Consider the following 27131-nt stretch of genomic DNA (forward strand, 5'->3'; position numbering starts at 1 on the left):
CTCACCATATATAAGGCACCTCCTCCAAAATGGAGGTGCCCGAGCAATGTTGTTGCAAAGCCTTCACTCTGCTTCAGCCCTCAGGTCCCGTTACCAGTTACCTGCCAGTCACCTGCCAGATTCCTGCTTGATCCCTGGCTGATATCCGCTTACCTGCTTGCAAGCCCGCGGTCCGACGTTCTGCCTTCCGACACCTGTCAGTCTGTCTATGGACCAGCCTGCCCGCTCACCTGGAAGCGCTCACCTGCTACCTGCCTGCTAGCCTACCTGGAGGCTCTGCCGTCACTTGCCGTGACCACCTGCCTGTCCAGAGACTCTTACCCGCTCACCTGGGAGCGCTCACCTGCTACCTGCCTGCTAGCCTACCTGGAGGCTCTGCCGTCACTTGCCGTGACCACCTGCCCGTCCGGAGACTCTTGCCCGCTCACCTGGGAGCGCTCACCTGCTACCTGCCTGCTAGCCTTCCTGGAGGCTCTGCTGTCACTTGCCGTGACCACCTGCCCATCCAGAGACTCTTGCCCGCTCACCTGGGAGCGTCCACCTGCTACCTGTCTGCTAGTCTACCCAGAGACTGTCCCTGTCACTTGCCGTGACTACCTGCCCTTCTACCCAGAGACTGTCCCTGTCACTTGCCGTGACTGCCTGCCCTTCTACCCAGAGACTGTCCCTGTCACTTGCTGTGACTACCTGCCCTTCTACCCAGAGACTGTCCCTGTCACTTGCCGTGATTACCTGCCCGTGTTCCCTGGGAGCCACCCACTTCCTTACAAGGACCGCCCCCTTGTATAGTTGCTCAGAGGTTCCGCCTCCCAGATCCGTTACACATTACAGTGAATAGATCCCTCAGGGATTTCATCTGAAATCACGTCACTCTGAGATTTAGATGGAAACCCCAATATAAATGCTCAGTTTAGAGCGCCGGATAAATGTGATCCCAAACTTTATATAAAATGTTCTCAATAAAACCTCAATTCAATCCACAAAAAAAGCAAGTACCCACTCAAGGTCCGTCATCTGTTAACGTAAATATAAGGGACTTCCACGTTACTGGTAGTACAAAGGCTCTGGAAAAGCGAAATGGCTCCTCGCGCCCCAAAACAAATTCAGCAAATTCTGCACTCCCAAATCCAAATGCTCCTAAGCCCCAGTGTGCCTAAAGCGCAGTTAGCGTCCACATGTTTGGCATTTCTGTAGCGATAAGAGCTTGCCTAATTTACGGATGCATGTCTCCAGAAGCATGAGCTGGGCACAATGTACTGGTCACTACAATATACTAGTCACTACAACGTACTGGTCACTACAACGGCAGTTTGTAATTTTCACTCAGCAACATCCACTGCTGCTTGTTTCTGGAAAACATGGAGTTAAAATCGTCACTACACCTGTAGATAAATCCCCAAAGGGGTAGAATTTCCAAAATGGGGTCACATGCTCTTCTAGCACTTAGGGGCTCAATATATGGAGTCTGCGAACTATTCTAGGAAAATCTGCATTCCAAGAGGCAAATAGTGCTCCATCCCTCCCGAGTCTCGCTATATGACTAAGCAGTACTGTACTGCTACATATGGGGTATTTCTATATTCAGCAGAAATTGTGGTATAAATTTTGGTACCATTTTTACCAATTTCCCAGTGTGAAAATGTAAAATGTGGGGCGAAAACAAAATTTTGATGGTAAAAATGTAATTCTTTTTTCTTCACTGCCCAATGGTATAAAATGCTGTGACCCACCTGTGGTGTCAATATGATCACTGCACCCCTAGATTATTTCATTGAGGGGTCTAGTTTACAAAATGGGGTCACTTGTGGGCGTTTTCCACAATTTAGGCACATCAGGGGCTTTCAAAACACGACACAGCGTCAGCTAATTATTCCAACAAATTTTAGATTCAGAACAGTTGTTTTCCCCCACATATGGGGAGGCGTACTCAGAAGAAATTGCACAACAAATTTTGGAATCCATTTTTTCCTTCTACTCTTATGAAAATAAAAAAATTTGGAACTAAAGTAAATTTTTTGTTAAAAAGAACTTCCCTTCCAAGCCCTGCCATGCACCCAAACAGAGGTTTTCCCCCACATATGGGGTATCGATGTACTCAGGAGAAATTGAACATCAAATTGCACATTGCAATTTCTCCTCTTACCCTTATGAAAATGTAAAATTTGGGGCTAAAATTCATTTTTTTGGGAAAAATGTGACATTTTTATTTCCTCGGCTCAAGGTTATAAGCTTCTGTGAAGCACCTGGGGGTTCAAGTGCTCACTACACATCTAAATAAGTTCCCTGAGGGGTCTAGTTTCCAAAATGGTGTCATTTGTGGGGGGTTTCTATTGTTTAGGCATATCAGGGGCTCTCCAAATGTGACATGGCGTCCGCTAATTATTCCAGCAAATTTTATATTCAAAAAAGTCAAATGCTGCTCCTTCCCTTCCGAGCTCTGCCGTGCGCCCAAACAGTGGTTTTCCCCCACATATGGGGTATCTGCGTGCTCAGAAGAAATTGCACAACAAATTTTGGCATCCATTTTTTCCTTTTACTCTTATAAAAATTAAAAAATTGGGTCTAAATTAAAATTTTTGTGAAAAAAAGTTAAATGTTCATTGTTTTCTTCCACATTCCAAAAATTCCTGTGAAGCACCTGAAGGGTTAATAAACTTCTTGAATGTGGTTTTGAGCACCTTGAGGGGTGCAGTTTTTAGAATGGTGTCACCTTTGGCTATTTTCTGTCATATAGACCCCTCAAAGTCACTTCAAATGTGATGTGGTCCCTAAAAAAATGGTTTTGTAAATTTTGTTGGAAAAATGAGAAATTGCTGGTCAACTTTTAACCCTTATAACTTCCTAACAAAAAAGAAATTGGTTCCAAAATTGTGCTGATGTAAAGTAGACATGTGGGAAATGTTATTAACTATTTTGTATGACATAACTCTGATTTAAGGGCATAAAAATTCAAAGTTTGAAAATTTCTAAATTTTCAACATTTTTGCCAAATTTCCGATTTCTTCACAACTAAAAAATGTCAGTCATATCAAAGAAATTTTACCACTATCATGAAGTGCAATATGTCATAAAAAAAATCTCAGAATCAGTGGGATCCTTTTGAAGCGTTCAAGAGTTATTATGTCGTAAATTTGGCTTGGTCATGAAGGTGAAAACAGGCTCAGGAGTGAAGGGGTTAAGTTATGTAAAAGCAGTTTTGTAGCATGTATCCTACAGAGATGGGGAAGGTCAAAAGGTATGCTAAGGTATCTTTGGAGATTTTCCAGTCAAGGACATTTCAGATTAGAAAGTTTCTTTCAATGTTCACCACTATGAAAAATATATATTTCGTTTTAGGATTTATCAGTGTGGTACAACTTGGAGGTCAGGCTGCAATGATGCAGCTTGTAACAGTAGCAGTAATGGTAAGTTACTCATCCTTTGATATTCAATTCAATAAGCTATACAGAATATAATGGAACTTGTCATTTAAATTTCTCCAGTTATGATCTGTAGATAACCCATAACCGTGTAGAGTAAATCAGAATTTACTCAAACTATACCTCCCCTGCAGTTAAAGAACAAATTGTTTTAAGGAATCTATGCCTGCTGTACCATAGGAAAGCTAGAGAATTCCATGAATTAGTACATAGCGAACGATAAATTGTTGTGTAACCCTCAATATGGAATAAACCAAAAAAACAGATACACAACTAAATACTGAAGTAAATCAAACACTTTATTAAACAAAATATGACTAAAAATCAGGGAAACAGGGGCAGAACCCCGTAGGTGGAAAAAATGCAGGGGGTGTGGGCAGCAAGTATCTGGTAGAGGTCACCTGGATACATATAAATAACATCAAGTAAAAACATGATTGCAACAGTCAATGGGTAAATCCATCCAGAAGACAACCATAAAGTAAACAGAGTAGAAGCCAAGTATGAAATTGACTAAATATAATAAGAAACTGTGTTAGATGGTCACTAAAAACTTTATAAATATAAGTGCAGCCTATCTCAAGGTAAGTTCAGTAACAAATAAAGTGACAGTGAACGATAAGGAAATAACCTGACCTATGAGAACCCGCACAAGTAAATGATATGTATAATAAGGAAGTAAAGAAGTAGATGCAACCGGTAGAGAGTAAAGTGCAAGTGCATATAGCCAGAAAAATCAATATATCGGCCTGAGCTGAATCCACACACATGCTTTCGCTCCCAACGCGTGTTTCACTGTCTGGGCTTTGACTAGAGACAAGGAACACAAAGGCAGAGTGGGTACTTAAGCCAGAGTCAGCCAATAAGGGTGCAAAGTGTTATATAGCAAGCCGCGATAAGCTCGTAACAGAGGGAGGGATCGTCATACATGACATGTCGACGTCACATCCGGTCCTCGTGATGCGACTCGCTGGAGCGCATCAGTAGGGTGGAAGTGACGGCGGCATGCATTACAGGTTGGAACGCAAAAGAAAATGACGGTGAGTGCGCCCCAGGTTGCAAGGGTTATATAACAGCCGGGCTGAGCTCAGTGTAATAGATAGACAAGGCGCCTCATGTGCTGAAACGTTAAGTAGAAAGTGAAAGGTGAATGAATGAACGTGAGTGACCCATTATGAATAAACAATGGGGGGAAAAATTAAATGTGAAAAAGTGTAAATAAGAGAAAAGAAAAAAGAAAGAAAAACTGAGTCATGAATATACTTGTATATGAATGTGAACTAGGAGTGCATGACACAAAGTCAATAGCAATTAATCATACTCTCCATATATTAATGAAAGTGCTACAATGCATACAGTGCCTACAAGTAGTATTCAACCCCCTGCAGATTTAGCTGGTTTGATAAGATGCAAATAAGTTAGAGCCTTCAAACTGCAAACGAGAGTAGGATTTATGAACAGAAGCATAAATCTTACAAACCAAAAAGTTATGTTGCTCAGTTGAATTTTATTAAATTTTAAACATAAAAGTGTGGGTCAATTATTATACAACCCCTATGTTTAATATTTTGTGGAATAACCCTTCTTTGCAATTACAGCTAATAATCGTCTTTTATAAGACCTGATCAGGCCGGCACAGGTCTGTGGAGTTATCTTGGCCCACTCCTCCATGCAGATCTTCTCCAAGTTATCTAGGTTCTTTGGGTGTCTCATGTGGACTTTATTCTTGAGCTCCTTCCACAAGTTTTCAATTGGGTTAAGGTCAGGAGACTGACTAGGCCACTCCAACACCTTGACTTTTTCCCTCTTGAACCAGGCCTTGGTTTTCTTGGCTGTGTGCTTTGGGTTGTTGTCTTGCTGGAAGATGAAATTACGACCCATCTTAAGATCCTTGATGGAGGAGCGGAGGTTCTTGGCCAAAATCTCCAGGTAGGCCGTGCTATCCATCTTCCCATGGATGCGGACCAGATGGCCAGGCCCCTTGGCTGAGAAACAGCCCCACAGCATGATGCTGCCACCACCATGCTTGACTGTAGGGATGGTATTCTTGGGGTCGTATGCAGTGCCATCCAGTCTCCAAACGTCACGTGTGTGGTTAGCACCAAAGATCTCGATCTTGGTCTCATCAGACCATAGAACCTTGAACCAGTCTGTCTCAGAGTCCTCCAAGTGATCATGAGCAAACTGTAGACGAGCCTTGACATGACGCTTTGAAAGTAAAGGTACCTTACGGGCTCGTCTGGAACGGAGACCATTGCGGTGGAGTACGTTACTTATGGTATTGACTGAAACCAATGTCCCCACTGCCATGAGATCTTCCCGGAGCTCCTTCCTTGTTGTCCTTGGGTTAGCCTTGACTCTTCGGACAAGCCTGGCCTCGGCACAGGAGGACACTTTCAAAGGCTGTCCAGGCCATGGAAGGCTAACAGTAGTTCCATAAGCCTTCCACTTACGGATGATGCTCCCAACAGTGGAGACAGGTAGGCCCAACTCCTTGGAAAGGGTTTTGTACCCCTTGCCAGCCTTGTGACCCTCCACGATCTTGTCTCTGATGGCCTTGGAATGCTCCTTTGTCTTTCCCATGTTGACCATGTCTGAGTGCTGTTCACAAGTTTGGGGAGGGTCTTAAATAGTCAGAAAAGGCTGGCAAAAGAGATCTTTAATCCACACATGTGAAGCTCATTATTCTTGGTGCCTGAACTACTTCTTAATACTTTAGGGGGACCAAACACAATTCTTGTGGTTTGAGGGGTTGAATAATAAATGACACTCTGAATTAACTTTTAACGTTTTTAAAAAAAAAAAAAAAAAAAAAAAAAAAAAACAATATTTGCTGCAGTGCATTTCCCACTTCCAGGCTGATCTACAGTACAAATGTCACAATGCCAAGTTAATTCCGCATGTGTCAACCAGCTAAATCTGCAGGGGGTTGAATACTACTTGTAGGCACTGTACATGAACAGTAAAAATTGTGTCTATAATTATAGAATCATAGAATGGTAGAGTTGGAAGGGACCTCCTGGGTCATCTGGTCCAACCCCCTGCTCAAAGCAGGATTCACTAAATCATCTCAGACAGATGTCTGTCCAGCCTCTGTTTGAAGACGTCCATTGAAGGGGAACTCACCACCTCTCGTGGCAGCCTGTTCCACTCATTAATCACCCTAACTGTCAAAAAGTTTTTTCTAATATCTAATCTGTGTCTCCTCCCATTTAGCTTCATCCCGTTGCTTCTAGTCTTTCCCTGTGCAAATGAGAATAAAGATGATCCTTCTACAATGTGACAGCCCTTGACATATTTGTAGACAGCTATTAAGTCTCCTCTCAGTCTTCTTTTTTGCAAGCTAAACATTCCCAAATCCTGCAACCGTTCCTCATAGGACATGGTTTGCAGACCAGTCACCATTCTGGTCGCTCTTCTCTGAACTTGTTCCAGTTTGTCTATGTCTTTTTTAAAATGTGGTGCCCAAAACTGTACACAGTATTCCAGATGAGGTCTGACCAAAGAGGAGTAAAGACCGATAATGACTTCACGTGATCTAGACTGCATGCTTCTGTTAATACATCCCAGAATTGTATTTGCCTTTTTTGCTGCTGCATCACACTGTTGACTCATGTTCAGTCTATGATCTATTAGTATACCTAAGTCTTTTTCACATGTACTGTTGCTTAGCTCTATTCCTCCCATTCTGTATATGCTTTTTTCATTTTTATTGCCCAGATGTAGTACTTTGCATTTTTCCCTGTTAAAAACCATTCTGTTGGTTGCTGCCCACTGCTCCAGTTTATTTAGGTCTTTTTGAATCCTCTCTCTCTCTTCTCTAGTACTAGCTATCCCTCCTAACTTTGTGTCATCAGCAAATTTAATCAGTTTACCCTCAATTCCTTCATCTAAATCATTGATGAAGATGTTGAACAATACAGGTCCCAGGACAGAGCCCTGTGGTATCCCACTTGAGACATTCATCCAGCTGGATGTGAAGCCATTTACAACCACCCTTTGAGTCCGATCACTAAGCCAGTTATGAATCCACCTAACAGTTGCCTGGTCCATTGCATACTTGGTCATTTTTTCAATAAGGATGGTGTGAGATACTTTGTCAAATGCTTTGCTGAAGTCAAGATATACTATATCTACAGCATTTCCCTGATCCACCCAGTCAGTGATTCTGTCATAGAAGGAAATTAAGTTAGTCTGACATGACTTGTTAGTTACAAACCCATGCTGACTCTGGTTAATCACTTCATTCTTATCCAGGTACTTACATACATGTTGTTTAATAATTTGTTCAAAGATCTTTCCTGGTATAGAAGTCAGACTCACCGGCCTATAGTTCCCTGGGTCCACCTTCTTCCCCTTTTTGAAGATAGGAACAACATTTGCTCTTCTCCAGTCTTCTGGGACTTCTCCTGTTCTCCAAGAATTTTCAAAGATTATGGAGAGTGGTTCTAAAATTTCTTCTACGATCTCCTTCAGTACTCTGGGGTGTAATTCATCTGGACCTGGAGACTTGAACTCATTTATGTTAGCTAAATATTCCCTCACAATCTTTCTGTTTACAGATAACTTGGATTCTTCTATTCCTTTAAAAGGACAGTGAAAATCAGTTGATGTTACATTTTCTTTCTGAGAGAAAACAGATGCAAAATAGGAATTAAAAAGTTCGGCCTTCTCAACATCCTCTCTTACCATTTCTCCATTTTCATCCTGTAAAAATCCTATAGCATCTTTGACTTTTCTTTTACTTTTGACATACCCCCAAAATCCTTTTTTATTGCTTTTGACATCTCTTGCAAGCCTTAATTCATTGTCAGCTTTAGCTAACCTGATACGTGCCCTACAGGATCTGCAGACTGCATTATAATCTTCTTTAGATATGCCTCCCTCTTTCCATTTAATAAACATTTATTTCTTTCTTTTTAGCATGTGTTTAAGTTCTGTGTTCATCCATCCTGGTTTCCTTAAATGCTTCCCATTCTTCCTACTTTTCGGGATTGTTAACGATTGTGCTTTGAGAATCTCATTTTTAAAAATTTCCCATCCTTCCTGGACATTTTTGTCCTTAAGGACATCCAGCCATTGGATCCCTCCTATTCTCTTTCTGAGTCTCTTAAAATCTGCCTTTCTAAAATCTAACCTTGAAGTTTGAGTCTTCACATGTCTTCCTCCTCTAGTTATCCAAAATTCTATAATAGCATGATCGCTGCCTCCTAGGGTCCCAACCACCTTTACCTCCTCAACCATTTCCTCCCTGTTTATAAGGATTAGATCCAAAGTAGCAGATCCCCTTGTTTTCTCCCCTACCTTTTGGAAGATAAAGTTGTCAGCAAGAGAGGATAAGAATTTGCTTGACCTGTTAGTTTTACTTGAGAGAGATTCCCAACAAATGTCTGGATAGTTGAAATCTCCCATGACCACTATGTCATATTTTTTGGAGAACTTGGTCATTTGATACATAAAGAGTTCATCCATATCTTCAGCTTGCCCAGGTGGCCTGTAGTAAATGCCTACAATGGTGTCCTTTCCGTTGTTCTCTCCTTGTATTCTTACCCAAACAGTTTCCACAGAACTCCCAGTCTCTGAAGCTTCAATCTCTGTGCAGATATACGCTTTTCTAACATACAATGCGACACCTCCTCCTCGTTTATCAATTCTGTTTCTTGCAAATAAGTTGTATCCTTTTAGCCTTTTATTCCAATCATGTGTATCGTCCCACCAAGTTTCAGTGATTCCAATGACATCATATTTCTTTTCCTGCATTAGTAGTTCCAATTCTCCTTGTTTGTTGCCCATGCTTTGTGCATTTGTATAAAAACATTTTAGTTTGTGATTGGTTTCTCTTCCTCCCATATTTTTATTTAGATTTTTTTGTCTTTGTTCTTTCTTTCCACTTCCAGTAGCAGAGATCTCAATAGTATTTGTCAGCTGTATGGCTTTTTCTGGCCTTTTGCTTCCCTTCCCACATTGTTCTAGTTTAAAGCTCTCCTGATGAGTGTAGCAAGGCGACTTCCAAATACATGTTTTCCAGTCTTCGTAAGGTTCACCCCATCTCTAGCAAGTAGTCCATCGTATAGGTAATTCATCCCGTGATCCAGAAATCCAAATCCTTGTTGACGGCACCATTGACGTAGCCAGTTGTTCACCTGTAGAATCTTATTCCACCTCATTGTTCCATGGTCATCCACTGGGAGGATGGATGAGAAGACCACCTGCGCTCCCAATTCTTTCACTTTCTTGCCTAAGTCTTCAAAGTCACTGCAGATGGTTTCCAGGTCTTTTCTTGCGGTGTCATTTGTCCCCACATGTATTAGCAGGAATGGGTAGTGATCTGTAGGTCTGAAGAGTCTTGATATCCTGTCAGACACATCTTTAATTTTTGCTCCAGGAAGACAGCACATTTCTCTTGAGGTTATGTCTGGTCTGCAGATAGCGGCCTCTGTTCCTCTTAACAGGGAATCCCCCATGACCACCACTCTTCGTTTTTTCTTCACAACATTCTTCTTTCTCCATCCAGGAGGATTCTGAGGACTTACAAGGTTATTCATTGCTGGCAAAGTCTTATCTTGCTGTATTTCTTCAAGGTTCTCCTGCGTGAGAGCCTGGTACTGGTTCCTGAGCAGTATGGGTGCTGACTGCCTCTCGATCCTCCTGCTTCTGTGGGTCACATGCTTCCATTCCTCTGTTTCGTCAGGTGCAGTTCGAATTTCTTCTCTTTCTGAATCATGAAGAGATAATTCTGCTCTGTCTAAGAACTCTTCACCTTCCTTAATGATTTTCAAGGTAGTTAACCTCTCTTCTAGATTTCGCAACTTTTCCTCCAACAGGGACACAAGCTTGCATTTCTGGCATGTGAAGTTTGGCTTTTCCACTGACAAGTCTGTGAACATGTAGCAGGATATGCAGCTCACCAAATGGCTCCTGGACTCTTCCATGTTCTTACTGTTAATGTTCTGAAAACAGTGAAAAATGCTTCAAAATGCCTAACGGCGCGCGGTAATTAATTAAAGACAGTACTAAAAATATAAAAAATATAAGGATTGAGAGGAACCACTGATTTAAAACATCTATATCAAAGAAATTCTAGCATTAATATACAGCAGCCAGTCACTGGTGCTTATTCAGATAAGTATGATGAATATAACTCCGGAACGTGAAAACAAGTTCCTCGCTGGCAAAATATCCAAAAAAGAGACAAACAAAGAAAAAAATTAAAACAAAATAAACTCATATAAAATGCACAGTGATCAGCAAATAATGAATATTATAAAAACGGGACAAAACTAAGCGTCTCATTGAGACCTTTTGGCGACATGGTGTCTAAAGTGGCAATCCATTTGATTTCTTTTTTGGCCAGATATTTTTTCCTATCCCCACCTCTCTCATCAAGATAAATCTTGTAAATTCCTCTTACCTTCAATTCGAATGCATCACAATTCTGGTATTTTTTTAAATGTTGAGGTAAAGTTTTTAATTCTGCGGTATCTGTAATTTCTTCGGCTGCTTTAATATCAAGGACGTGTTCCCTCACTCTTCTCCATAATTCACATGTTGTTAGATCCACATATGATTTGTTACAAGGGCAATTTGCCATATAGATAACTCCAACTGTTCTTCAAGTTATCTCGTGGGTAATTTTGAAGTCTTTGGAATTAGATGAATTGGTAAAACAGTCCATTTTGACTACATTTGGACACGCTACACAGGATCCACAACGTCGACAGCCCCAGCGAGGTCTCTTAGAGTCAAAGATTGTTTTTTGCTTTGGTTTCTCAAGGTTGCTTTTGACAAGCATAACTTTCAGGTTACGGGACCGTCGATAAGTAATGGCAGGATTTCTGGTGATGTGATTAGGGAGAGAGAAATCTAGTTTAAGAATGCTCCAAAATTTATTAAGAGCTGTCCACATCTCTCCGTTTCTCGAATTGTAAGTAGAAATGAATATAACTATATCCTTTTCCTTGCTTCTTTTTGACTGGTAAAGAAGAGCCGTCCTTTTAAAAAATTTGGCTCTTTGGTAACCTCGTTGTATAACATTATCCTCTCTTCAAGAATCGTTGCCTAACATTGCTAGCTTGTCTTTCAAAGTTACTATTATTTGAATAAATTCTCCGCATTCAGAGAAATTGAAATGTAGGAATGCTTTTAATTAAATTTCTTGAATGGGATGACTCCACGTGTAACAGGGTGTTGGTGGCAGTTGGTTTCCTATGTACATCAGTTTGAATTGAGCCAGAGTCATTAATATTGAATAAGACATCGAGTGTTCCTGTTTAATGACTCCATAAAGCTTGCCAACTCTTCACTTGAACCATGCCACAAAAAGAAAATATTGTCGATGTAATGACTCCAGGATAAAACTTTATCAGTATGGGGTATTGAATCTGATAAAAAGACGTCCCTCTCCCGCAGCCCCAGGAACAGATTGGCATATAAGGGTGCACAGGATGCCCCTATAGCTGTGCCCCAGAACTGCAGCAAGAAGAACCCCCTAAACAAAAAGAAATTGTGAGTCAGTGCAAACTGCAGGAGTTCAAGAACCAGGCCAATCAAAGCTGTATCAAGATTGGACATTTCTAAGAAAAATTTAGTTTCTCTAATCCCATTGTTATGGTTAATAGACATGTAGAGTGATTCCACGTCACAAACTACTAACGTAGTATCTTTCTCAACTTCGACACATCAATTTTTTTGAGGATATCTGCAGAATGTTTCAAATAGGAAGGTAAAGTCTCTACTAAGGGTCTGAGAATGTGCTCAATAAACCTACAAATCAGTTCACACATACATTGCAATACCTGACTCAATAGGTCTTCCAGGTGGACTAACGATATCCTTGTGGACCTTTGGTAATAGATAAAACGTTGCAACCCTTATATTTTTGTAGAATAGGCATTCCATTTTTTGTTGTAATGACTCCTGTAGATACAGCATTGTGCAGAATGGTTTGTAGTTAATCCTGAAATTTAGAAAGAGGATTAAAAGTGAGTTTCTTGTACATCGTAGGTTCGTCCAAATGGCGTTTTGCCTCCTTCACATAAAGAGGCATTGGCCACAACACCACGTTGCCCCCTTTATCTGATGCTTTGTTATATCATCCATTTGTTTCAATTCCTAAAGGGCATTTCTCTCTTCCCTATTGAGATTATCATATGCAATGTTGTAAGAATTCTCTTAAATTCCTCACTTACCAATTGCACAAATAGCTCAATATTTGGGTACATAAAGATAAAGGGAAATTGTTGAGATGGAAGAGTAATGCTTTTAGGTAACCTACCTGGTTTTGTTTGAATTTGTTCGTCCAACAGGCTTTGTAGAGTATTCACCGCTTCCTGTTCTTCTAAGGTTAGAAAAATAATGTCATCAATTGGTTTAGAAAATATTTTTTTGAGGGTTAACTTATGGGCAAATAAATGTAAGTCTTTTAAAGCCGTGAAATAGTCAAATTTACATGTTGGTAAGAAGGACAAGCCTTTGTTGAGAACGTCGATTTGAAGTTGTGTAAGGATTTTGTTTGAAAGATTAATTACCTTGGAAGTAGATGTGGCTGCGTTTCCTTCATTATGGTTTCTATCTCTGAAGGTATTTCTTCTGAAATCATATTTTCTTTGCCCAGGCCTTGGTCCAGTTTCATATGTCTCCTGAGAAAACACTGTCTCACTTGGTTCAGTATCTGTTGAGGCTACTGAAGAGAACAATGAGTTCTGTGTACTCTGCTGTACAGAGGATTGCCATTTATCCACCTTGTTATTGCTAAAATCCTATTGATATTTATTTGCTTTCGTGTACTGAATCTGTTTTTCCCAAACTAAGAAATACTTTTCCATTTCTTTGTTAAATAACTCATAATCATTTTGAGTGACAATAGCTTTAAATTGTGCCTGTAGTTTATTAATTTCCGGAGTCAATTTCATTGAGGGTTGAACCATTCTTTTTAATGATAAGAAATAGAAATTTCTCAGATAATTTCTCAACTATTGCAAATGTCTTTCCATTGTGAAGTAAAATCTACGTCATCCTTACCATATGAAGGAAATACTTGGACTTGAAGGCCACGTGGGATGAGCTTTTCTTCAACATAATTTTCTAAAGTCGTTTTATTCCTTCATGTCTTAATTTTTTCGGTGAAACAGATGCTTAAAGTCCCGTTTTAGTTCAAATATTTTCTTTTGATCACTGTTATCCACCTGTGTGGTTTTCCCCTTAAAAAACAATAAGTGCCTGGGAATGACAGATGGCTTCTTTAGTACCCAGATTCATGTATGGATAAATCAATACCTCTGTGAAAACACAGGAAATGAATTAGTACATAGCGAACGATAATCAAAGTGTTGTGTAACCCTAAATATGGAATAAACCTAAAAGACAGATACACAACTAAATACTGAAGTAAATCAAGCACTTTATTAAACAAAATATGACAATGTGCCATGAATGCCATCTTACATTGTGCTGATATACAGTCACAAGGTTATAAAGGGTATCCTAACCCTTTAAAGACCAGGGAATTTTTTGTTTTTGCACTTTTGCTGTTTCCTAGCTTTCTTTCAAAAGCCATAACTTTTTTAATTTTTTCATCTACATACACGTATGAGGGCTTGTTTTTTGCTGGACAAGTTGTAGTTTTGAATATTTTTCGGGTTGAGCTAAAGAATGAGAGAGTTCATGAGTCCAAATGTATTTAATCTCTGCTCGCCCACCCTGACAAATGCAGCTTATACTGGGCAGTGTGAGATTTCAGGTTTTAGGAGGGGCACTAGGAACTTCTCAATTAGACTAGATTGGCAATAAATGATGTAAATGATGAAAACATTTTAAAACTGATTATATAGCTATTCTGATATGGAGTTTTAATAGTATTATACCAGCCTCTTCAGGTCTAATAGATCCAATTAAAGAATAAGTCCTCTTAAAATTTTTAGTTCATAATCCCTTTATGTAATGATGTATAAGTGTATTAATACACTTATCAATTGCTTTCTTCTCTGGTTACCAGAGCTGATTCAATCCCACTCAACTGCTCTTCAGCTTTCCCAGATCACACATGGACCATTGTGTGGGATGGTGCTACTTCCATCAATGTAAACCTATGGAAGCTCAGAGGGTCCTTAGACTTACATTGCGAAAGCAGCTACTGGTTCACACAAAAACCCCTGTGTGAGCCTATTAGTCTGTTTCAGGTGACGTGGGTTAGAAAAGACTGGAGCGGCACTGTAAACCGGTGATTGGTAAGTATTAATACATTTTGTTGAGATATAAATTTTTTTTAGGAAACATCTTCTTTAATAATGTATGCAGTTTGTACTTATATTAAATATGATTAAAGGAACACTAATGTGTATAAAATGTGCACATTAAAATACTTGCCCATTGCTGTATTCCACTGTTTTCGATGCTGCTTCGGTCCATCGTGTGACCACAACTGGGACCTGCTGGTCCACACAGTGTCTTCTGAATGGACCGGAGGTTACTTTCTCCATGTAAGTCTAGGAGACTCAGAACAAGGCTCTCATAGGCTTACATTAAGAGGGGAAGTAATGGTCAACGGTGTGAGCTAGTAAGAACGAGCTGCGGTCACATGATGCAGGGGTGGTTCTTTAAGTCTACTATACTTTTATCCACTATCTTATTACAATTGTGACAATATCTTCATTATATTGCTTTTTCTTACAGTTTCCAGTAGGCTTGGGTACAGCTGCAATTGTCAGAGTGGGAAATGCATTAGGAGCAGGAAAAGTTGAGCAAGCTAAAAAATCCAGTAAAGTTGTAATATGTATTGGAGGTAAGAAACTATTGATTTTAGGGTACGCTCACACTGCCATATAACACGGCCGAGTACTATCCGATATTTTATCAGATAGCACTCATCATTATGTGATACTATGGGGCATTATAGACCTTATTTTCTCATGACGATTAAACATGTGAAAACAATCACATGCATGCTGTTAGTTTGATACATACTACATCTACTTAAACATTGTTTTTAAGGAGTACACTCCTTCATGGCAACAATACACCCTAAAGGCAGTGGCCTATTAAAGTAAGATATGTGCTCTGGACTGAAACGTGGATGAGGGACGGCCACAGGATGAGGGGTACAGCAGCAGTCAGTAGACGCACAAAGATCATATAATATAAATATATACTAACCAGTTTATAAAAACAAAGGAATGGAAGGTAGGTAAATAGTGTATAAGTAACAAATACAATGACAGCAGTCTTCTCAATAACATCGACTAAGGGTTTACACAGGTACAGTTAAACAGAATTGACAGTTAAATGCAAGCAAAATACAACACAATTAACTCTTTCTATGCATAAATAAAAAAAACAAGAGTGTTGTGCCAGTGCTTTGAAATGTCTCTTACAGAAGAGGTCTTTTCTCCTAACTAGATCTCTATAAGGCTATTTATATATACGCATATATATTCAGATGTAAGATGGTACCAGTATCTCCTGAGAGCGAAATAGAAGTTTCCTTTGCTGGGCTGAGTCTCAAATAATCAGAAACGCTGTCTTGAAGCTTTTAGGGAAAGCTGATCTCTCCAAAGCAGGGCTTCCCTAAGTCCTTAGCGATGGGGCCTTAAGTGGCATTGCCCAAGATGCTGTGTACTTGGTTGCCCTCACCGAGTTGGCTCATGTCAAGCCGAACGACGAGTCAAAGAGTCGTCAACAACAGATCCAGAGTCGCACTGCTCTATCCAGACTTTCCCCAAGGATCCGCACCTCCACTTCCCTCCAGTCTCTTCTTTGCCTCTCTAAAACCACTCACCAACTGCCAAAATCCCTGTGCTCTAACTCAGGTCTCGCGTTGCTGCCCTCTACTGACTAGAACATATATTACATCACAAATATCCAACAATACAGTAAACTGTGATTAACCCTTACATTCCACTCCACTAACATTTTGACGTCTCGGAAAAAATAGCACCAACTGAAATCTGGCCCCACTCAAAGTCATTTCGAAGGTACCTTTGTGGAGGGACGCTATCTGTGGGATGCACTGACCTACGCAAGCCAGCAGGGTCCAAGGACTCTATAGGGCCTTCTGTTTCCCTCTGTAGTCGTGGCTCTAGCTCTAGTTCGGGTGCCAGTGCTGTACTGTCTGTTAAGCTCTGTGTGAACGGTACAGTCCACCATTCATCATCGTCACAATCTTCCACTAGGGGTCTGTTGTTTCTGCTGGATTCAGGCCGAGGATGCCTCTGCCGAGTGGGGGGGGGGGGGGTCGAGGGAACGACAGCATGTTCTGATATAGTCGGTGTACCGGACCAGATACATCTTCTCGCTTCACATTGTACACTGGTCCATTCGGAATTACCTGCTTCAACATCTTGAAGGGTTCTGCCTCCCAACGAACATCCAACTTTTCTATGGTAGTCTTTACATGGACCAGCACTCTGTCCCAGTTGTGAAAAGTTCAATTTGGACTGAATCACAGTCTCGGGTTAACTGATTTTGTTGCTTGTCTCTTACCAACTGGTGAATAGTTTTCAGTCTGATTCAGTGCTTCTGCACCCATGAGTCTGGAGTGCAGTGTTTTTGTTCAGTTGGAATACTCAAGTTAAGATCGGACACTTCTCTTCCTGATTGTCCAAATAGTAACATGTAGGGAGTGTAACCAATAGTGCTATGCACTTGGTTATTGTAAGCCCAGAGCAGTTCAGGCAAATAATCCAGCCACCACAATTTCTTGTCTCCCTCTAGGGTTCAAAACATCTGCAGCAGTGTTCAGTTAGATCGCTCACAGGTGCCATTTCCTGGGTGACATGGTGTTGTTTGGGACTTCTGAATCCCATAGATCTCATAGAGCTTTTCTGTTACTCACAGTGTGGGAAAGACAAAGTGCAACACAAAGAGATGAGGGGAAGGAAGCCCAGACACTAGGGTAAGGAGGAGTGGAGACCCCTAGGCAGATCTAATAACACCCTGCCTACCATACAGTCCCTATATTGGTTCTACACCAATCGCCGAGCAGGACACCTAAGCCCTGTGTATCCCTAGAGCTATTCGCTAGATGGGGGGAGGGTGAGCACTGGTCAGTCCCCACTATAAACTAAAGACAACAAAGGAGACAAACAAATGGGGGGAAAAACTTAGCTTGAGCAGTCACCAGAGAGATAACACCAAACTTCCTTCAAGGGCATCAGAGAGCAAGCTAGCTGACTGCTATAGCTCCAAGCCTTCACAAGGGAAAATGAGAATATCACCGGTGACTCTCTGAAGCAGACTGAGAGTTTATAAACACCCAGACCAGGGTGTGACAATCAGAGCAGCAGGGAGGTTGCCGCTGGGTCCAAATGTCAGAAGGATTAAGAACACGTCTGCAATGCCAAATGCAGTGACCTTCTGCAGCCAGATGCAGAGCGACAGTCTGTTACATCTGACACACCTGTGACATTTTCCATGACTCTTCCTTGAAACCGTGCTACTTGGTCAGAATGAATCGTCCTTGGATATCCGTACAGCTGAATGAAGTATCTACACACGACCCTAGCCACCGTCTATGCAGTTTGGTCATGGTTCGGTACAGCCAAAACAAACTTTGAAATGTGATTTGTCAGTACTAAAAAGTACTGTAGTCCTCCTGCGGAAAGCCCAACTAGTAGATAATCTATCATCAAGATCTCCAGGGGTGCAGTTGACCGGATGACTTGAGTCTCCAGTCCTCTTCTCTGGTGTCTTCGCCAGCTCGCAAGCTCTGCATTACTGGCAGATTTCTCTGATGATATGCTCCAGCTGAGGACAGTACACGATTCATTGAATCCATTTCTAAGTTTTATCTGGAATTAAATGGGCACTTTTCTCATGTCCTTAACCACACTCTGAGCTAGGCTGCTGGAGATCACGACTTGCCACTTCTTTCCTCTCTCTGATGGCAAGCACACTGTTCGGTACATTAGGCCATCTTTAACATGGAATCTTTCCCACTAATGCAGAATCTTCCAGCCATCTGAGGATAGTTCGGCCTAAGCCATCACTGAAGGCCATTTCCCTTCTAGTAGCCAACCCTTGATCATCTGGATTACAGGGTCATCATACTGGGTCTGGACCCATTAGGACGGTGTCCTGCTGAGCAACCACAGCAGGCCGGCTGTTAATCCATTAGTCTTGGCTATGGAGGGTACGGGATTCGCTGGACCCAAGTCCGGTATATCTGTCTCTTCTTCTTCATCCACCTCTACAGAGGAAATGGGAAGGGTGGCTCAAGACAAAGCGTTAACATTATCATTTTCTTTGTCAGAATGGTACTTGATGGATTAATTAAACTTCACCATTTGGGCAAACCACCTCTGTTCCCGGGCCCCCAGCTTCGCATTTTGTCAGTCCAAACCAAGACCTGTGCTCCAGTGAGGTATTCGGTAAACTTCTCGGTCATGGACCAGACAAGCGTCAACAGCTCCAGCTTGAAGGGACCTTAGTTATCTGGGTTTCGTTCGGAGTCTCTCAAGGACCGACTGCTGTACCCTATTACTCGTTCCTGGACCCCAAACTCCTGGGCCAGCGCCGCTCCCAATCCATGAATACCTCCATCCTTAAATAGAATGGATGAACAATCATATTGCATATGCCAACACCGGGGCATTGGTCAAGGCTTCTTTTAGCTGATCCAGGGCTCATTTTTGTGAGAGTCCCCAAGCAATGGGCCGATTCTTTGAGCATTTTGCGGTCCCGCACAGTAACATGTGAAGAGGCTTGGCTATCTTAGTGGAGTTTGAGATGAAATGTCGATAATATCCAGGTATTCCCAGGAAGGCTCGCAGCTCTCAAAGAGTCCGTGATGGTGGCCAGTTCCTTACAGCTTCCACTTTGCTTCCAGCTGGGCAGAGTGCACCCGAAGACACAACATGCCCTAGAAAGTCGATTTCTGTTTGACACGTGACACTTTCGGGGCTTTGACTTGAGACTATGCGTGGGCCTGTAGGTGGGTCAGCACTTGTCATAGTCTTGCTAGATGTTGCTCAAAGGTGGGTGCATGAACGATGATGTCGTCCAGATAGATCAAGATGGATTCAAAATTCAGCTCACCAAAACAGTGCTTCATTAACCGCTGAAATGTCCCAGGTGCATTGATGAGTCCGAAAGGCATTCTATTGAACTCATACAGGCCGATTGGCAAATGAATAGATACACAAAGTGGAAAGCGGTCTAGGAGCGCTAGGAATTTGATCACCAAGGGGACAATGTTTAGGGCTGAAGAAAAATCTTTTATTAGCCCTCTCCACAACTCGTTTCGATAGCTGTACTATCTTCATCAGGTGGTACAGGGGTTTGGACAGGGAAAAACATTTATAGGGAAGGTATGACAATGATTGGTTACCAAACTAATTGGTTAATCATAGACGCTAAACACCCTTCGTGTGCCAGTGTATAAGTACTTCTCATATCTATACATAGACAACTAGCACCTAAATTCACAGAGAAAGGGAACATAGGACATAAAAACAATAAAATACAATGATCCATATTACTGAAGAATATTAATAATCAAAAGATAAAAAATGCAATATTAAATATGCAATGATGAAATATTACATAAAAAATAAAAATAAAAATGATGTAGAAAAAAAAGGAGGGGGGAGGGGGTGGGATCACCCACAAGCTCAAAGATGGCCACTAATAGCTGACCAGATTCTCAATGGCCAAATTTAGACCTTCAGGGGCCAGTGTACCCAGTTTAAAAATTCAGAAACTTTCCTTATTAATTAAACTAGCTGTGGTTTTCTATCGACATTATATAGATGACCTTTTTTTTCCTGTGGAGGGGAACAAATGAGAGTGCACTCAAATTTGTTTATGAGCTAAATTACAATTCTTGGGGCCAATGTTTTACAGCAACCATTTCAGAAACTGCCCTCCAATTTTTGGACTTGATGGTACAGTTTGATACCATGGGAAGATTGTTCACATGAACCTTCTTCAAACCGGTGGATGTAAACAGCTATTTGAGGTTTGATAGTGGACATCTTCCAAAATGGATCACCAATGTCCTCTACGGCCAATATTGGAGGGTTCGAAAAAACTGCACTAGAGATTCCGAATTTTTAGTGGAATCAAAAATACTGAGGAAACAGTTCATACAAAAAGGTTACCAAAAAAACTGCTAAATGATGCTTTCTCTAGGACAAGAGTCCTTACTCAGGATGTCTGTATTGACAAAATAGAATTATCCACTGGCAAAAGCAAGGCGGTCTCTGATTTGGCTAAATGGAATATGGTTGCCACGTTTAGTCAATCCAGAGTCACCGTTTAGAACCTTCTAAATAAATTTTGGTTTATTTTGAAGGGGGATCCAATTTTAGGGCAATGCGTACCTAATAGACCAAGAATTATTTATAGAAAATAAAAACCTGCGAAGTTTAATTGCACCAAGTAACACCTCTTTGAAGTCAAAATGCAGAAATCATATAATAACTCCCATTTGGGCTGCCACTCTTGTAATACGCCAAAATGTTTGTGTTGCAAAACCATTCAAAATGGTGTTCAAAAATTTTTTTCATCACAAACTACAGGTGAAATATTTTCTATTAGACATGACCGAATTGTCAATCAACACATGTAATTTACTTACTGGAATGTACTTGCGGCCTCCAATATGTGGGCCGCACGGTACAAACTATGCATGCACGCCTTAATAAACATAGACATAATATACGAATAGGGTATCAATTACATAGTGTATATAAACACTTTAGTATTGTCCACCAAAAAGATCCAAAATTTATGAGGCTCACTATCATTGACCATGTAATAGACACTGTCCCAGATCAGTTGGCTAGTTTAATTAATAAGGAAAGTTTCAGAATTTTATTTTTAAACTGGGTACACTGGCCCCTGAAGGTCTAAATTTGGCCATTGAGAATGTGGTCAGCTATTAGTGGCCATCTTTGAGCTTGTCCGTGATCCCCACCAATCCCCCCTTTTTTATCTACATCATCATTGCATATTTAATATTGCAGTTTTTATCTTTATATTGTGATTATTAATATTCTTCAGTAATATGGATCATTGTATTTTATTGTTTTTATGTCTTATATTCCCTTGCTCTGTGAATTTATGTGCTAGTTGTCTATGTATAGATATGAGAAGTACTTATACACTGGCACACGAAGGGTGTTTAGAGTCTATGATAAACCAATTAGTTTGGTAACCAATCATTGCCACACCTTCCCTATAATTGTTTTTCCCTGTCCAAACCCATGTACCACCTGATGAAGATAGTACAGCTATCTAAAAGCGTTGTGGAGAGGGCTAATAAAAGATTTTTCTTCAGCCCTAAACTTTGTCCCCTTGGTGATCATATTCCTAGCTCTCCATAGACCGCTTTCCACTTTGTGTATCTATCCTAATCCCTCTTCGAGAGTAGGACCTGCAGCACCGGAACCAGCTTTCAGTCACGTGGTCCGCAACCGGAATGCGGAAGCATCAGTGACGGACGGCGGTCTGCAGCACGCTGTGCGAGCACCAGTCCTTCAGCCACAAGGCATTTACCGGGGTTCTGCAGGGGTGCACAACCCCTCTAGGTGAGTGGCCACTTTGCCCCCTATACTTAACAACCTATTCATCTGGTTCTTCACATAGCGCGCTTTTTCTCCTCTTTGTTTTATACATTGGCAAATGAAAGCTGTCTTGGGCTTGTCTCTTTCAGTCACCGGAACCTGCCAGTAGCCACTTGCCAGATCTAACATGGAGAAATACTTGGCCTGTCAGAGTGCCGTCAAGGATACTTCCACATCTCGTACGGTCACACTCTTCAACTTGCGATAATCGACACAGAATCTCAAGCTTCCTTCCTTCTTTCGGATGAGCACTATCGGTGCGACCCATGGACTTTGACTCTCCTGCATTACTTCACTACTCAGAATCTGTGATAGCATGAATGCAGAGTTTGGGGGTTGTCTGACAAACTGTCTGCGGCCCTTGGGCCCAAAAAGAACAATTTTACTTTCATCAGTCCACAAAATGTTTCCCCATTTCTCATTAGGCCAGTTGATGTGTTCTTTGGCAAATTGTGTCCACTTCAGTACGTCATTTTTTTTTAACAGTGAGACTTTGCGGGGACTTCTTACTAAGAGATTAGTTTCACACAGGCGTTTTCTAACTGTCACAGGGCTCACAAGTAACTTGAGACTGTCTTTGATCATCCTGGACCTGATCATTGGCTGAGCCTTTGCCATTCTGGCTGTTTTTCAATCCAATCGAATGGTAGTCTTCCGTTTTCTTTCACATCTCTCTGGTTTTGCTTTTCATTTTAAAGCATTGGAGATCATTTTAGCTGAACAGCCTTTCGCTGTCTGGACTTCTTTATAAGTTTTACCCTCTCCAATCAACTTTTTAATCACAGTATGCTGTTCTTCTGAACAATGTCTCAAACTACCCATATTTATCAGGCTTTCAAGGAGAAATGAATATACAACATGTGCTGGCTTCACCCTCAAATAAGGGCCATTTGATTCACACCTGTTTCTTCACAGAATGAATGACCTCACTAATTGAACTCCACACTATTATTATTTTGAACACACCCACTTTCAATTAATTATTCAAATACACAGACTCAAAAGCATACAGATCATGAATGCTGAGATTCTTAGAATCTACTGCACCAACTGGTAAATTGTTTGACATTGTTTATACCAAAAACAGTGATTAATCTGGTTAGTCATATTGGACTGCTATTATTTTGAACACTACTGTATATATTAAGATGTAAGATGGTACGAGTACATCCTGAGACTGAAGTAGAAGGTTCCTTGCTGGATTGAGTCCCAAATAATCAGAAACGCCATCTTGAAGCTTTTAGGGCAAGCTGATCTCTCCAACGCAGGGCTTCCGTAAGTCATTAGAGATGAGGCCTCACGTGGCCTAGCCCAAGATGCTGTGTACTTGGTTGTCTTCACTAAGTAGGCTCATGCCAAGCTGAACAACACGTCAAAGAGTCACCAACAACAGATCCAGAGTCACACTGTTTTATCCAGACTTTCCCCAAGGATCTGCACCTCCATTTCCCTCCGGTCTCTTCTTCGCTTCCCTCCAACCGTTAACCAACTGCCAAAGCCCCAGTGCTCTAACTGAGATCTCGTGCCACTGCCCTTTTCTAGCCAGATCATATATTACATCATAAATCTCCAACAATACACTAAACTGTGATTAACCCTTACATGGACCATTGAAAAAATTGTTGAAGACACTTTTCAGGTCTGTAAAAAAGAGTTAAAAATGTCGACTTGGCTTCCAAATTCACCAGATCTCAATCTAATTGAGCATAAGTGGGATGAGCTGGAAAAAGTCCTATCCACGGTGGTCCCATCTTCCTACCTTCCAACATACAGGACGTAGAGGACCTGAAGCTACCATATTGGTGCCAGATTCCAGAGGACACCTTAACATCTGGGTCAGAGAGGGTGAGATAATGAAAAGAATCACCATAATATAAGGCTGGTAGTTATGGCTAATAGGTATATCATGTATGTATAAAAAAAAATCTACCATATAATGTGCACATAAAGCCAACAGTGGTGTAGCTAAAGGGGTTAGAATTCTCACAGTGGAGACCAGGTCCCAAAGACTTAGGATCAAACCATAGGATTTTATTTGTGGCGATGTCTTGACAATAAACTAATTTACGTGAGCAAATCATTTTATTTTTGCTTTTATGCTTGTAAATTCATCCTTTAAAGTTTGCTATGTAAGAGGAAAATGTTCAATGGTAGCTTCATATTTTTCTGTTATATTTTTTATTTCTTAGTATTATCTGGCTTGACGACTGGGTGTACTTTTGCTGCACTGAAGAATGTAATTGGTTATGTTTTTACAACAGATAGGTGGGTAAATCTAGAAAGAAGTGTAAAACTTAGGCCTCATTCATACATCAGTATTTTTGATCACCATTTCATCAAAATTTGTATGCCAGAACCAGGAGTGTCTCCAAAACACAGAACAGGTGTCAATCTTTCAATTATAGTTTTTCTCTGTAAGGTCCACTTCTGGCTTTGACATACAAACACTGATGCACAATAATGGACATGTGACTGAGGCCTAAGAAGATGAAAACCATCTTGATGGATGGAGGATGGATGAATAAAGGATATTATGCTGATATTATGCTAGTAGATTATGAGATTATGTTCACATGTTGTGTAACTCCACTGAAATTCTGTAAGAATCTGCAGATATTGGTGCAGATTTGTTTGCATATTTGCTTGCAGAAAAATTAAAATAAACAATAAATTAAACTAACTTCCTCTAGTGTCTCGTTGGTTCCCCTCGCTGGTCCCCTGTTGTTCTCTGTACAATTCAGCCCCTCGAGGATTAAATCTTGTCCCATGTTACTGCAGCAGTCTCTGATTAGCTGCAGTGGTCACATGTGTTGAGACATCAAAAGGAGTCAAGGAAGCACTAAGGAAGGAGTGTATAGTTTTCTTTTTTTTTCTCCATTTTAATCTTAATGGAAAGTGTTTTTGCAGTTGATGTGTTTTGCAGATTTTGACTTCCTCATTGAACTAAATGGGGAAAATCTTCAAGAAGTCTGCGACAATTTTGCAACAAGAATTGATATTCTGCAGATTTAAAGTCTGTAATACATGTCAACTTCCAGACAGTTATTTTTTTCACTTTTGGAGATTTGTCACATGAGATTTGTTGTTGCTAAAGTAATATGCTGCTGATTTTGCACCTGCAAATTTGGATGGAAATTCTACAACATATCTGCTACATGTGAACATAGCCTTACAATTGTTTTATATTTTTTTCAGGGATATTCTCCTCTTGATTTCACAAATCATGCTAATATTTACTCCATTTCACATTTGTGATGCAACAAATGTAAGTATAGCCATCAACTGTAACTTTATATGTAAAGATATAATAGTAGGTAAATTGTGTTAAAGGGAACCAGATAGTGGATTCATGCAGCCCAATCCATGGGCAGCATGTATCAGACTGTGGCTATATGATTTCAGTCATATATGTTTAACTCTGAAATGCCGCCGGGGACAGAGCCGAATGGGAGACTAGTCTTATAATCATAATAATTTAATAAAAACTTTTATTTCTGTAGTGCCAACATATTCTGCAGCACATTACATTTTTGTCTTAATGGGAACCTAATGTCACGGGTGTGTCAGAGGTGACAGTCGCCCTGCAGTACGTTGCAGGAGATCTCTGCATTTGGCATTGCGGACAGCTTCTTAGATAAGAGGCTGTCTTTAGAACTGAGCAGCTACCTCTCTCTTGCTAATTAGCTCTCAGGCCTGGATGTATATATACCTGGGGTGTCTGAGAGGGAGTCGCTGGCTATATTCATTTCTACTTGTGAAGCTTAGCAGGAGCAGTACTTCGTCCTCTCTGGAGGTTGAGGCCGTGTGCTTATTTGGAGTTTATCTAAAACTAAGCCATTTCCCCCTGTTTTGTCTACCCTTGTTGTCTATAGAGTTTAGTGGAGGTTGACTAGTGCTCATTTCTTCCCATCCCTAGCCGTAGCCATATGCCAGGCAGAGCGCATGCGGCGATTGCTGAAGAGGCAATATAGGGACAGTAGTTGAGACAGGGTGACGCCAGATTAGACTAGGAGGTCTCCACTTCCCCCTTATCCTAGGGTCTGGGCTCCGTTTCCCTTTTCCCTCTGTGTTGCACTAAGTCTTTCCCACACCTGGCGTGACACCTAACAGCAGTTTCTTTCCACCCACTGCCAGTGACTGACAGATCTCTCCCTGCGTACGTGTATAGAGAGAGATCTATCACTCCAGGGCAGCGAGCAGGGAGAAGCCCCCATCAGTTTCCCATTAAGACTAGTAAATACTTATAAAATATAAATCAATTTCCTGTTTAGAACCTGGCTTGATGATATTTTCGCCTATTATTGATACATTGATTATTAGTAGTATTTTAAAAAGTAAAGCATCTGATAACATTTCAAAAATATGTTGCAGTTTTCCAGCGGAGGAGTACTGAGAGGATTAGGAAAGCAATCAATTGGAGCTATTACCAATGCCATCGGCTACTATGCTATTGGACTGCCACTTGGAATTTCACTGATGTTTCTAGTGAAACTTGGAATCGTGGGTGAGATCAGTAGCTTATCTAAGCATGTACACTGCATTGTGAAAGTATTTGGCCCCCTTGAACTTTTCTACCTTTTGCCACATTTCTGGCTTCAAACATAAAGATATAAAATTCTAATTTTTTGGGGAAGAATCAACAACAAGTGGGACACAATTGTGAAGTGGAACGAAATTTATTGGATATTTGAAACTTTTTTAACAAATTAAAAACTGAAAAGTGAGGCGTGCAATATTTTTTGGCCGCCTTGAGTTAATACTTTGTAGCGCCACCTTTTGCTGCGATTACAGCTGCAAGTCGCTTGGGGTATGTCTCTATCAGTTTTGAACATCGAGAGGCTGAAATTCTTGCCCATTCTTCCTTGCAAAACAGCTCGAGCTCATTGAGGTTGGATGGAAGGCGTTTGTGAACAGCAGTTTTCAGCTCTTTCCACAGATTCTCGATTGGATTCAGGTCTGGACTTTGACTTGGCCATTCTAACACCTGGATACATTTATTTTTGAACCATTCCATTGTAGATTTTGCTTTATGTTTGGGATCATTGTATTGTTGGAAGATAAATCTCCATTCCCGTCCCATTCTCAGGTCTTTTGCAGACTCCAACTGGTTTTCTTCCAGAATGGTCCTGTATTTGGCTCTGTCCATCTTCCC

The 27131-nt window shown here is 40.9% G+C and overlaps 1 protein-coding gene across 1 annotated transcript in view; it reads left to right on the forward strand.

The window, feature by feature from the left end:
• The window catches only part of LOC141246073 (multidrug and toxin extrusion protein 2-like), a 301790-nt gene that overhangs the window by 242821 nt on the left and 31838 nt on the right, over positions 1-27131 (forward strand). Inside the window, exons 10-14 of the mRNA XM_073669112.1 lie at positions 3337-3404; positions 15090-15198; positions 24169-24244; positions 25175-25244; positions 26351-26483. Coding sequence (XP_073525213.1) covers positions 3337-3404; positions 15090-15198; positions 24169-24244; positions 25175-25244; positions 26351-26483 — 456 coding nt within the window. The remainder of the gene's footprint in view (positions 1-3336; positions 3405-15089; positions 15199-24168; positions 24245-25174; positions 25245-26350; positions 26484-27131) is intronic.

The sequence above is a fragment of the Phyllobates terribilis genome, unplaced genomic scaffold (assembly GCF_046119375.1).
Source record: "Phyllobates terribilis strain yellow unplaced genomic scaffold, ASM4611937v1 Scaffold_2__4_contigs__length_985480577, whole genome shotgun sequence".
In the NCBI taxonomy this organism is placed as follows: domain Eukaryota; kingdom Metazoa; phylum Chordata; class Amphibia; order Anura; family Dendrobatidae; genus Phyllobates; species Phyllobates terribilis.